General features: G+C 38.8%; 1 protein-coding gene across 2 annotated transcripts in view; it reads left to right on the forward strand.

Annotated features, from left to right (window-relative positions):
- Window positions 1-12,331, forward strand: part of PIWIL2 (piwi like RNA-mediated gene silencing 2) — a 68,994-nt gene that overhangs the window by 28,542 nt on the left and 28,121 nt on the right. For both annotated transcript variants that reach the window (XM_019714439.3, XM_074338244.2), the window contains exons 10-18: window positions 727-915; window positions 1,507-1,591; window positions 2,276-2,365; window positions 3,864-4,004; window positions 6,831-6,944; window positions 8,150-8,338; window positions 10,351-10,452; window positions 11,024-11,140; window positions 11,716-11,804. In XM_019714439.3, the coding sequence (XP_019569998.3) occupies window positions 727-915; window positions 1,507-1,591; window positions 2,276-2,365; window positions 3,864-4,004; window positions 6,831-6,944; window positions 8,150-8,338; window positions 10,351-10,452; window positions 11,024-11,140; window positions 11,716-11,804 (1,116 nt within the window). The remainder of the gene's footprint in view (window positions 1-726; window positions 916-1,506; window positions 1,592-2,275; window positions 2,366-3,863; window positions 4,005-6,830; window positions 6,945-8,149; window positions 8,339-10,350; window positions 10,453-11,023; window positions 11,141-11,715; window positions 11,805-12,331) is intronic.

Below are 12,331 nucleotides of genomic sequence, written 5' to 3' on the forward strand. Positions count from 1 at the left end.
TCTCTGCACCTTTGGCATCTTCACCAGGGCTGCCATCTGATAGGTACTGTAGTTTCTTTTTTCAGCCAGAAAGGGCAAGTATAGTTTAAAGAATGTTTTATTGTCCTTCTGTGGACTATATCCTAATAATGATGATGCAAAACAGTAATTATTTTGGTGACTAAAGTTCCTTATTTTAAGGAATACAGTGAATTTTATTAATTTGTATTTGCTATTTTCAATTTGATTTATCCTTTCTTTCTTTCTTTCTTTCTTTCTTTCTTTCTTTCTTTCTTTCTTTCCTTCCTTCCTTCCTTCCTTCCTTCCTTTCCTTCCTTTCCTTCCTTTCCTTCCTTTCCTTCCTTTCCTTCCTTTCCTTCCTTTCCTTCCTTTCCTTTCTTTCCTTTCTTCCTTTCCTTCTTTCCTTTCTTTCTTTCCTTTCTTTCTTTCTTTCTTTCTTTCTTTCTTTTCTTTCTTTCCTTCCTTCCTTCCTTCCTTCCTTCCTTCCTTCCTTCCTTCCTTCCTTCCTTCCTTCCTTCCTTCCTTCCTTCCTTCCTTCTTTCTTTCTTTCTTTGGTATTATTAAAAAGAAAAGAGATGAGAGTCCCATCTCTTAAAAGAGACATCTGGAGCCTTTGGTGCTTTATAGCTGTGCTTATCCCCCTGAAGTACGTACTTGTATCACCGATCCCTTTCATCTTGCTCATTGTATACAGATGTGGTCCACAAGTCTTGTCTCTTTCCCAAGGCATGCCGTGTATCAGCAGAACAAAGAACACTTCCAGGATGAGTGCATGAAGGTTCTGGTTGGCAATATCGTCATAACCCGATACAACAACCGTACTTACCGTATTGATGATGTGGATTGGAATAAGACTCCAAAAGACAGCTTCACGATGTCTGACGGGACGGAGATCACATTCTTGGAATACTACAGGTAGAGAAAAGAGACTGGGCTTGCACCTACGGGCGTGGGGGTAGGTTGTAGTCTACAATTCTCCCGCAGGATATTGAGTTCCATAGTGGTGTACAGTGGGACACTTTTTAAATAATTGGATTGGTAATGTGCCTAAGATTGAATGAGCTCTTTTATGGGCTTGAACCTGAATATGCCACCCTTACAGTTTTGTTTCTTTCAGTACTTTTGGCAGTTACTTTATAATCTCAGGGCTTTTGAATTGTATTTCCTTTGCTGATTTGGTTAGAAGTCTGGTTGGAGAGATTAAATGCAAGTCATTCATTATTTAACTATCATTTTTCCTTTCTAGATGCCTAAGCCCTTTAGCCTGATGCAGTTTAAACAGATCCTTTCCTGGACTTTTAGCCTATTTCTCCTCTATTTAATTACAAAGTAATTTGAGCATACGTTTTCCAGTTATAAATATGCTATGATGCGTTTCCGATGGACCCTTGACAAAGGGACAACGCAGACTTGTGCCTCAGTTTTGGTTAAGAGACTCAGACTGTGTGGCTGTTGAGAGGAGTGATGCTGCTGCTGACATGTTTTCCTGCCTCTGCCCTGCTGTAGCAAAAACTATGGGATAACAGTTAAGGAGGAAGACCAGCCACTGCTGATCCACAGACCCAGTGAGAGACAGAATAACCAGGGGACGGTGAGTGGCGATGTCCGTCAGCCGCTCTGGGGCCTTCTTTACAGCCCTGGGAGCCGAGGAGCAGTGACCGCAGTGGGGTTGGGGAAAGCTGTGCAGTTTTGTCTGGGCCATCTAGTCAGAGGTGCCGCCTCACACTGTAGGATTTGCTTTTGAAGTCCCCGTAATGAGCTAAATATGCACACGAGCCAGTTAGGTTAAGGAATCCAGAGAATGTGCTGCTAAAGAAGATTAAAACACTGGATCCATTAGGGAAGTTTTAGACATTTCAGGAGGTGCTAGGAGTAAGGGTAAAGTGCCTTGACACCTGACTATTCTGTCTTAAGTGTAAAGCCTGGAGATTGAGAGGCTAAGATGAGATGGAGGCACCAGCTTGATAGGTTGTATTGTCTTAGCTTGTCTGGAGGCCCAAGAGGAACAGAATGTTTTTTTTTTTCTAGTTCTTTCTGGCCTTTTGACAGTTTCAGTATTTTTTTTCCTTTACCTAATCCAACAGCTGTAAGTATTGTGACTGAAGGGTCAGGGTAAAATACCTGTAGTGTTTCACTGCCTCCCTCTCTGGGGTTTTATATCCTAGTTTGCCAGTGATGGCCCTACAGGGCCAGCCCTAGGCATGGCACGTCTTGTACAGGTCTGGGCAATACGATCCTCTTTTATTGCCTTACTTTCTCCGTTCTCACTTCAAAGCTGCTAAAAGGTGAAATCCTGCTGCTGCCTGAGCTTTCCTTCATGACTGGGATCCCTGAGAAGATGAAGAAAGACTTCAGAGCCATGAAGGTGAGAAATGCCTGCTCTGAGCGGGAGACCTTTTCAGTAGCAGATTGAGCTAGAACCATGTCAGGCGTGCATCTTTACCCAGGCAGGTCTGTTCTTCCAAGCTCCAGTTTTCCTTTTGTAAAACCTGGTCCATGTCCCTTCCCACACACTGAAAGAGCCGATCAGAACTTCCTTTTGAAGGGTATTAGAACAGCAGAGTGACTGGATTATAAAGTACAAGGAAACAATGCTGTCTTCACCCTCGCCAATCAAATGGATGACTATAAACTGGCCATTTGATCATAAATGAGATTCTCTGAGAGCACTGAAGTTTTTAAACATTTTTATAAGTCTTCAGTTTATTTGAAGGGGTGGAGAAGATAATGTAACAAAAAGTCAACAAGTCAGAGCATGATGAGATAAAGGATAGTTTATCGTGTGGGACTTAGGATGTCCTGGAAGTGCTAGGCTCAGTTCCTATAGGAAAAAGCTGAGAAGCATCAGATGAGTCCAGACCCTGAGCACTTCACCTCCGCACCCAGTGGCTCCTGGGGCTTTCCACGGTTGGAGATACTCTGTTCTCCACTTCCCGAATCTGTGTCTGTCTAATCCTTGGACCATGCTTGCCTCAGATGCCACATACTATTTTTAGTAACATCATAAAGAGCCTGAAGTGACACTCAAAATTCCTGTAAGAGATTTCTTTCCTGTTTACCTTCTGATACTTCTGCTTTTAAAATGTGGGTCAAGGGTCCTTCCTTACAACTCCCAGTTGTCTAATGACTTTGTGATCACAGAGCTATCTGTATAGCTCCATAGACTTACTGAGCCTAAAGTCTACCTTTTAGGGGACAACAACTGTATAATTCTTTTGTGCCAGAGGAATAAAGAACTCACTTAAGTGATTCACGATCTTCATACACACTTGTTAGATACTCGTTCAGCAATAAATATTTAGAAAGCAACTGTTACGGGCTAACCACTGGACCAAAAAAACATGTCTTGTTGGTTAATTACTACATTAACCAATGTCTAAAACATGTCTTATTGGGTAATTACTACATACTACGTTAAATGGCTAGTGTAGTGTGACATAAAGTATAAGATTGGATGTGGTTTTCCATTCTGTTATGTTTGGCTGTGTGCCTGGCACAGGATATTTTTCCCAAAAAAATATTAAATAGGTATAATCAAGCCCCCTTTGCTTCCGTTTCATAGAATTTCTTAGGGATAATTTAAAAAATTCAGAACATGACTTTGAGGAAGTGATAAGATTTAGATGTTATGAGAAAGAAACAAAATTTAAAATTCTTTCATGATGAAAATTTTAACCTTACACCTCATTCACGTTCCTGAGAGATGCTTATTAAAGCCTTTAGAGATATTTGAAAATTTCTACAGATTTCAATGGTTGAAGGGGTTTCTTATGGAAACATTTTAGACACATTGAGGTTTATTTAATCTCATATTGGAGAAAGTAATACTTGTAACTTATTATCTCCATTTTAATTCTATTTAGGATTTGACCCATCAGATAAACCTGAGCCCCAAACAGCACCATAGTGCTTTGGAATTCTTGCTACAGAAAATTGCAAAGAATGAGATAGCCAGCAATGAACTAACACGTTGGGGACTCTCTCTGCGAAACGATGTACATAAGGTAACCCAGAAGATATGATGGGCAGGAAAACATTAATCATCGATTTTAAAGCTTTGTGAGACTGTGCAGTACCTTGTTATCTTGTCTTTATTTTGAAGTTTTTGCTTTATTATTATACTTTTTTTGTTCCTAGTCGTAACAATTGAATTTCGTTGACTTAATTTGCCTACTATCTCTTACAGATTATTCATCTGTATTTCCCAGGGATATGAGCTATTAATTTCCAGTGAAATAGATAGCAAAAGGAATATTGACTTAAAATTTACCTCATTTTCAGTTTTCCAACCCAAATTATTATTAAGGTTTTATATGTCTTTTACTTTTTTCCCCCCAAGTTTTTTTTTCCCATTCCCAATAATTAACTTATATTTTTTTGAATATACTACTGTCTTTTTTCCTGTATAATCTTAGACTTCTACGATCTAATTTTTTTGTGGCCCTTCTGCCTGCAGTTTGCTGAGTCCTATGTTGTATTTGTGTGGCCTGATCCATAGTGCAGAGGCAGCATGAGGTCGCTGGCAACGCCCTGGGTCTTGGGGTCAGCTTATTTGGCTTTGAATTTCCATTCTAACACTTGCCATCGTGGTTACTTAGAGCAACTTGCTTAGTATCTCAGTTTCTTTATCAGTAAAATGAAGATAATGATTGAGTTAAGAGATTGGTAAAATCTTTAGTATAATACCTGACACATAAGTGCTCAGTAAATACTAGCCATTAGTACTTTTCACCTTTCTTTTGAGGTTATCCCCAAATAATTGTCTTTTCTTTAGTTCTCTTGCACTGAGTTGACTGCTTGCTTAAATTTTTTTCCTTTCTTATTTTTTTATAAAAATAATGGATAGTCAATAAGGAAAATGGAAACTTTAGAAAATGTAAAGAAGGGAATATCAATAAAAACATCAGTAATTTCATCATCCAAAGATAATATCTCTGATTTATTTTAGACACATATAAAGATATTTTCAATGTATTTTCTTTCCAGGAACTTTTCTTTCTTTTTAATTAAAGTTTATTGGGGTGACAATTGTTAGTAAAGTTACAGAGATTTCAGGTGTACAATTCCCTATTGCATCATCTATAAATCCCATTATGTGTTCACCACCCAGAGTCAGTTCTCCTTCCATCACCATATATTTGATCCCCTTTACCCTCATCTACCACCCTCTCCCCCCTTGAATTTTTATGTGAGAGTAAATCTTTCTCTTATAAAACTGATTATACTATCTGTGGTTTTGCACCTTCTTTTTTATTGAATATTATACCTTGAATATGTTTTCATGTCATTAAATATTATTTTCAGATGGATAAAACATAAGCCAAAAAAGAAAGGTTTATAATTTTGCTGTGTTAAATAATCACTGTTAACATTTTGTTACATATCCTTCAGTGTTACTTTTGTGTGTAGGTGTGCACCCTCACAGTATATATTCAGATAGTTTCCTTTTTTTCCCCTCAGTATATTTAGAATGTTTTTCCATGTCATTTAGTATTTTTCTAAATATTTTAATGGCTGCCAGATACTTCATTTTATTAACAATTTCTTTTACATTAAAATTGAATTTAGTATTTTTCTATTATAAATAGTGACTCAGTTAACATTCTTGTAACTAAATCTTTGCACATATTATTGCTTATTTTCATAGTCAAGTTTATGGAGGTAAAATTATTAGGTAAGGGGGCATTTTGTTTTTAGTATTTTTATTTTACAGAGGGTGCCAAAAAAATGTATACACATTTTAAGAAAGGAAAACTGCATTAAAATTGTAATACTCAATATATACCGATAACAAAAGATGAATACAAGTCACGTTTGACGTCTGCAGTTACAAAAGGTGCTCAAAGTGGTTACTATCAGCATTCAGACACTTCTGATTACAACTACTGCTTGAGTGACATTGACCAAAGTGTCCACTTGTATACATTTTTTTGGCACCCCGGTATATTATCATTTGCCCTCTAAAAAAGATCAACGATTTTTTACTTTCATAAGCATTAGATGAGTCTGATTCCTTACTCTCTTGCTAATATGGGTATTGTTATTCAGTGTGTTAGACTTTCATATTAAGAAAACCATTATAATTTTTTTCATTATCGATAAAATAAGTAACTTTTTTTTTAAAGCAAATAGTAGTGGTCATAGTAAAAATCCTCCATAATTAAACTTCCGCAGAGATAATCACTACTGAGTGTGGACTCATTGTTTGATTCCATACATTGGTATTTTTTGCAAAAACAGGATTATATTACATGTAGTTAGAAAGTGACTTTAATGATGGCAGAATAGCCCATCATAATGACATACCATCAACCTCTAGTTACTTTCCTACTTGGGGATATTTAGTTGATTTGTTATTTTTAACTTTAATTCGTTCTTTGATTATGCCTTTTCCTTCCGGCTTTTCCTTTGTATAAAATAAAATAGTAGTTTATGTTCAGCCTTAAGAAATTTTACCTTTAATTTTCTACTTTCAATTTTTCCCTTAAAGTATGTTTAAAGATTATTTTCCTGTTCGTCTTGAAATTATAGTTGTTTTACATGCGTTCTCTGCTCTAAAGAGACAGTGGTTTCTAATGCCTTTCTTGGAAGACCACGTTGGAAGCTTCAATAATTAAAAAGCAGGGTATATAAAAATGTTACCTGTATATGTCCAGGGTTTCATTGTCATGATCTCGCTAGCAGTTTCATTTTTCTGCCATTCTCAGCAATTATAACAGGGATAAGTTTATATAGTGGAGCTGACCAGACCCTAAAGAGAACAGTATCAGTGTTTTTCTAAATAGTGTTTGTAGATGGCTCATGTCATAGATACTTTCTTTTCTTTTTAGATTGAGGGACGTATTCTGCCAATGGAAAGAATTAACTTAAGAAATACTTCATTTGTCACATCTCAGGAACTAAACTGGGTTAAGGAAATAACCAGAGACCCTTCCATCTTGACTGTAAGTGATTTTTGAGGTGGTAAAAAGAGGACCAGTATTCCTAAATATGTGGAAATTAGGAAGCAGGAATGATTTAGTGTCCTCTTTTTGAGAGAAAGTTACAACTGAATTCCCATCCTGAATTATCTACTAAACAGGGTTCTTCAAATGTAGCAAGGTGATGAGTTGCTAGAGGTAAGCCTTTTGCTTGACCATGGACTTAGGAAAGGAAAATACATTGCTACAGTAATTCACACAGTGTCAGCCTACAACCCACTCTCCCTTTTTTCTTCCTTTCTTTTTCCCTCCTCTCTTTTTCCCTGGGGTTTCTGAAAGGTATTTTTATTCATGAAAGGCAAAATAAAAAGTTTCCTACTGAGGGCACCAAAAAACAAAATGGTATATAATTATTTTTCTTTGTTTTCCCCCCTTTCTCCTGCCTCCCCTCCCCACACACACACTGGTTTGGCTGCTCACGGCAGCCCAGCTCCAGGGAGAGTTGTTGTTCACAATCTTAGCTGTAGAGGGTGCAGCTCACTGGCCCATGTGGGAATCGAACCGGCGACCTTGGCGTTAGGAGCACGTTTCTCCAACCACCTGAGCCACCAGGCTGGCCCCTAAAATTAGTTTTCAATGTTTTCGATTCATCTGGTCTTTATGGCCATACGTAAAGTACACATCTGTTTTTAAAACTTTTTCTTGAAATGCATTTTAAGAAAAAGAACACTTTTAAGTGTATAACTTGATGAATTTTCACAAGTTAAGTAGACCTGTGTAATCAATACCAAGGGTTAAGAAACAGAACTTTACCAGTGCCCCAGAAGCACCCCATCTGTGCTCCTAGTTACTGCCTATCTCTCACCCTGACATACCCCAAGAATAGTAACTATGCTGACTTCAAAGGCATAGATTCGTTTCAACTGTTTTTGCACTTGAAACCATACAGTATACATTCTTGTATGTTCAGCTTTATTTCTTCAACTTGTATTGGTGAGTTTTACCCATATTGTTATGTATGGTTGTAGATCTTCCATTTTTATTGCTGTCTGGTATTCTGTGCCACAATTTACTTATCACACACATCTGTGTTAGTAATAGAATGTAGGTAAGACAAGACTCAAGTAGAGACAGTGAAAAGCAATTTATTCTCTAGAATAACATCTGGATGTGAGTGTGTAGTGTTCAAGTTGTGGGAAGTACTAAAAATAGCTTGTGGTTTTTCCTAGGTCCCCATGCATTTCTGGGCACTGTTTTACCCAAAGAAAGCAACGGACCAGGCCCGAGAACTGGTTAACATGTTAGAGAAGATAGCTGGCCCCATTGGGATGCGCATGAGCCCGCCGGCCTTGGTTGAACTAAAGGACGATCGAGTAGAGACCTATGTCAGAACCATTCAATCCATGCTGGGAGCTGAGGTAATAATTTAATTTGAGTAGATTTATAGGATGTCTATTCTGATATACTTGAATTCTTGATCTTAAATGACCATGGTTATCAGTCTACTGTTGATGATGTTCAGAAACCTGTGTCTTACTCGTGTGCACATGATATACTGAACTAAGAAAATACCCTTTATGCCCTTTGGTTAATTTTGCTTCTCTCATTCTGTTGGCATTCTCACTCACTCTAGTGTTCTGTTTGTCACGTAATTGGCTGAGAGAATAGCTGACTTAACTTTAGTTTGTTATCTATGTAGAACATGTCGTGCCCAGAAAGCAACTTCTTGGGCCAGGTGCCATCCTGCACAATTCAGTACTGATCTGTCACAGTCTGGTCTGGCTTGAGATTCAAGTTGCTATGGTGATGAACTTGGCAGGTGGCCCATCAGCTACGAGGTTCTGATAGTCCATCAGGGTCACTGGAGCTGCGCTGTTCATAGTACTCACAACTCAGTAGTTCAGGCCTGTAGTTCTTATCTCTTTGTAAAGAAAACAGAGGACGAAGATTGAGGAACCAAAAGCAGAGGGAAGTTTTTGGAAGTAATTAGTCCTTGAATAGAGGATCAGTTCTTGTGCGATCAATACTAGAATTAGATTATCTTGACATTATAGCGTTCTCTGACACACTGCTCTGGGTGTATCCATCCATAGCAGCACACGCATGTTCTCTGTCTCTGTGATTTCCTCCTGACTTCCCATGCTTACCATACTCTGCCATGACCTCTCCCCTGGGCCTGGTCATTGGTAAAGTCTGCTCTGCTTTCAAAAGAACAGCCCAGTTTAGGACACCAACTCCCCCATTTCACAACTTCTCATGCTCTGTTCATGAGCGTGTACTGCCAACAGTTTTCATGCAGCATGGACATGGACATGAGTTTCATTCACAATGTTTACCAGACTTAACTCACATTAGTCTTGCTGTCTGTCTGTAATCTTTACAGCATTCTGTTTTATTGCTCACTTTGGTAGGGGTCACAAACTCAGATGTCTACAGGAGCCAGATGAGTAACACACATGAGTGGAGTGGGCCAGGAAGGGACTGGAGTGAACTAAAGAGAGTAAATCACATGACTGCAGATAAAAGCCTAGTATTGTCATATTGATTTTTAATTTATTTGTTTTCAATAGAAGCCAAAAATCTGGATTTGCAGATGGGTGCACCTCCCTATGTTTAAATGTTAATAAATAATAATAAACCTGTAAATCATTGTAGGGACTGCAGAACCATATCAGTTTGCTAGAACCAGCCCATAGACTCCCAGTGTCCAGCCTGTGGGCTACGTGACTTTGGAAGTTCTTTGATGTGATTGTTGGAACGTCCTCTGAGAACTCTTAATCTAACACTAATCTTGATTTGGAAGAGCATACTATTGATTTACCATTTATAGCTGTTTCTGATATAAAGTGTTGGCAGCTTTATTTCACATGAGTGCTACTTTTCTTTATTCAGACTTCTGGAGGTCCTCTGTTTTTAATACTGGATCTCTAAAGCAGTGAAGAGGGCGCAGATATGAGCTATACTGCTGGCCATATCCTTCTCTCTCCTATTTGGCCCTAAATCCTTTCCTGTGGTATTGCATTCCATGTGTCCTCAGTTAAAGTTCTGTGGTAGGAATGTAGTAAGGTGCTTAGTTTACTAAAACATTACAGGGAATTGATTGAAAGCAGCAAGCAGTAAGTAAGTAACCCTTGTATATTTTTCAAGCCTGGTCCTTTTCCAGGCATCTTAAGTCTAATAAATAAATCAGGTTAATCAGCTCTTGATAATGTCTGGTAACATATTACGTATCTATGCAGAGAAGCCCTGGGCCAAACATTCATGGTCAAGGACCTTTTTCTGTGTTAGAATGTCCACCCTCTTTCTTTCAGTCCCCTCTCTACCTTAAATGTCCTGTGGTTTTGCAGACTCTTAAACTGCCCCCGCCTGGAACCTCGTTGGGCTCCCCTGAGAGTTCCAAAGCCTGACATATATACTTTATCTTCCTAAGGGAAAGATACAGATGGTTGTTTGCATCATCATGGGCACACGTGACGACCTCTATGGGGCCATTAAAAAACTGTGCTGTGTGCAGGCTCCCGTGCCCTCTCAGGTGAGTGGGAGCTGGGCAGGGTGCACAAAGGGAAACTCTAGCCTCCCTCGAGGTTTGGAAAAGAAGGATACATGTGTGTTCTAAAAGACTAAAGGAACTATCAGAAGCCAGCATGTGTAGACCCTTCTGGTGACACCTTCCTCTTAGAGTAACCTGGAGAATAGCAGATGCTCTTCGTAAATGCTGCCTTCGTGTTCCCAAATTAGTACTTCTGCTTGTTCAGAGGGTGAGTCTCCAGGTGGTTTCACATGACTGGGTTCTGAGAGTATAGGCTTCACTCTGAAAGGGGAAAGGTGTTTTTTCTATGGAAGCTAAAAAACAATTTTACTCTGCATGAGATTTTTGGAGGTTTTTGTTTGTTTATTGATTTTGGTTTGTGGTGTGTGTGTGTGTGTGTGTATGTGTGTGTGTCTAGAAACTGTAGAATTAGAACTATTAATACAAAGTATGTTAATTGCTAACTGGAGTTTTTTAAAACAAATGTAGTGTTTATTATACTTTGAATTGTTTATATTGTCTGAGAGGTTAATAGTGTCCTCTTTCCCGATACCGTTTGGTCCCTTCATTATAGGTCATCAATGTCCGAACCATTGGTCAACCCACCAGGCTTCGGAGTGTGGCTCAGAAAATTTTACTTCAAATTAACTGTAAATTGGGTGGTGAACTGTGGGGAGTGGATATTCCTCTGGTGAGTGATGCTGAGATATGTCTTCATTCAGTTCAGCTCTACAGAGAACCCTGCCTGGCTATTTTCTTCATTTTCCTCATAGAGTTAGCCCTGCTCTCAGTGCTTAGTCGTCTAAATGGTTCGTTGCCTGTTTTGTATGGCCCACATGCTAAGAATAGTTTTTTACATTTTTTAATAGTTTACACAAATTAAAGTAATATTTTGTGACAAATGAAAATTATGTGAAGTTCAGTTTTCAGTGTCCTTAAATGCAGTTTTATTGAAACATACCATAGTCCTGTACTACTGTCTGTGGCTGCTTTCGTGCTGTAATGGCAGAATCGAATAGTTCTTACAGAGGTCGTGCGGCTCACAAAGGCTAAGACTACTCTTCAGTCCTTTACAGAAAAAGTTTGCTGATCCCAGGTCTAGAGCTCTGACTTTGCCTAGTGTTTAAACTTCATTGTAATCTTTCTCTTTTTTTCCTAGAACTTACTTTCAGATGTTGGTTTGGGGTTCAGGTAATAATTAAAGATGGGGTGGTGGACCACTTGGGGTTTTTCATTCGTTTTTTGTTTATTTGTTTTCTAATGCAGAAACGGTTAATGGTGATTGGGATGGACGTTTACCACGACCCCAGCAGAGGCATGCGCTCCGTGGTCGGCTTCGTGGCGAGCATCAACCTGTAAGTACTCCTCGTAGTGCCATTTTAGTTGGTTATCTCCTTTTGATGCTTAATCTTATTATAAATGCAGCAAATATTTTTTTAGCATTCCATATTACAGTAAAAATGTGCTTAACTTTTACCTAACCCATAAAAGTATACTCAGCTCCTTCCTCTTCTATCTTCCTGTGATGTTAGTTTCTGCAATCTGTTTGCCAAACTTGTCACATACGTAAGTTTGTTCCCCAACTTCAGTGTCATCTTCTTTAGAATGAGGGCTGTGTCTTGTCGGTGGTGTTTCTTTACCCCAGAAATGAAGGTTTTTTTGTTTTGAGTTTCTCCTGGTCCATCTTCTATTAACCACCGCCTAAGGTTTAATGTACGGTGGTACCTCGGTTTTCGAACATCTCAGTTGACAAACATTTCGGTTTACAAATGCTGTAACCCGGAAGTAAATGCTTCGGTTTTCGAGCATGCCTCAGAAGTCAGATATGTCACGTGGCTTCTGCTGAGTGAGAGATCCTGAGGCCTAGCTGTCAGCTGTTTTC

The sequence above is a fragment of the Rhinolophus sinicus genome, chromosome 15 (genome assembly GCF_057876585.1).
Source record: "Rhinolophus sinicus isolate RSI-liver-muscle chromosome 15, RSI-T2T, whole genome shotgun sequence".
Taxonomy (NCBI): Eukaryota; Metazoa; Chordata; class Mammalia; order Chiroptera; family Rhinolophidae; genus Rhinolophus; species Rhinolophus sinicus.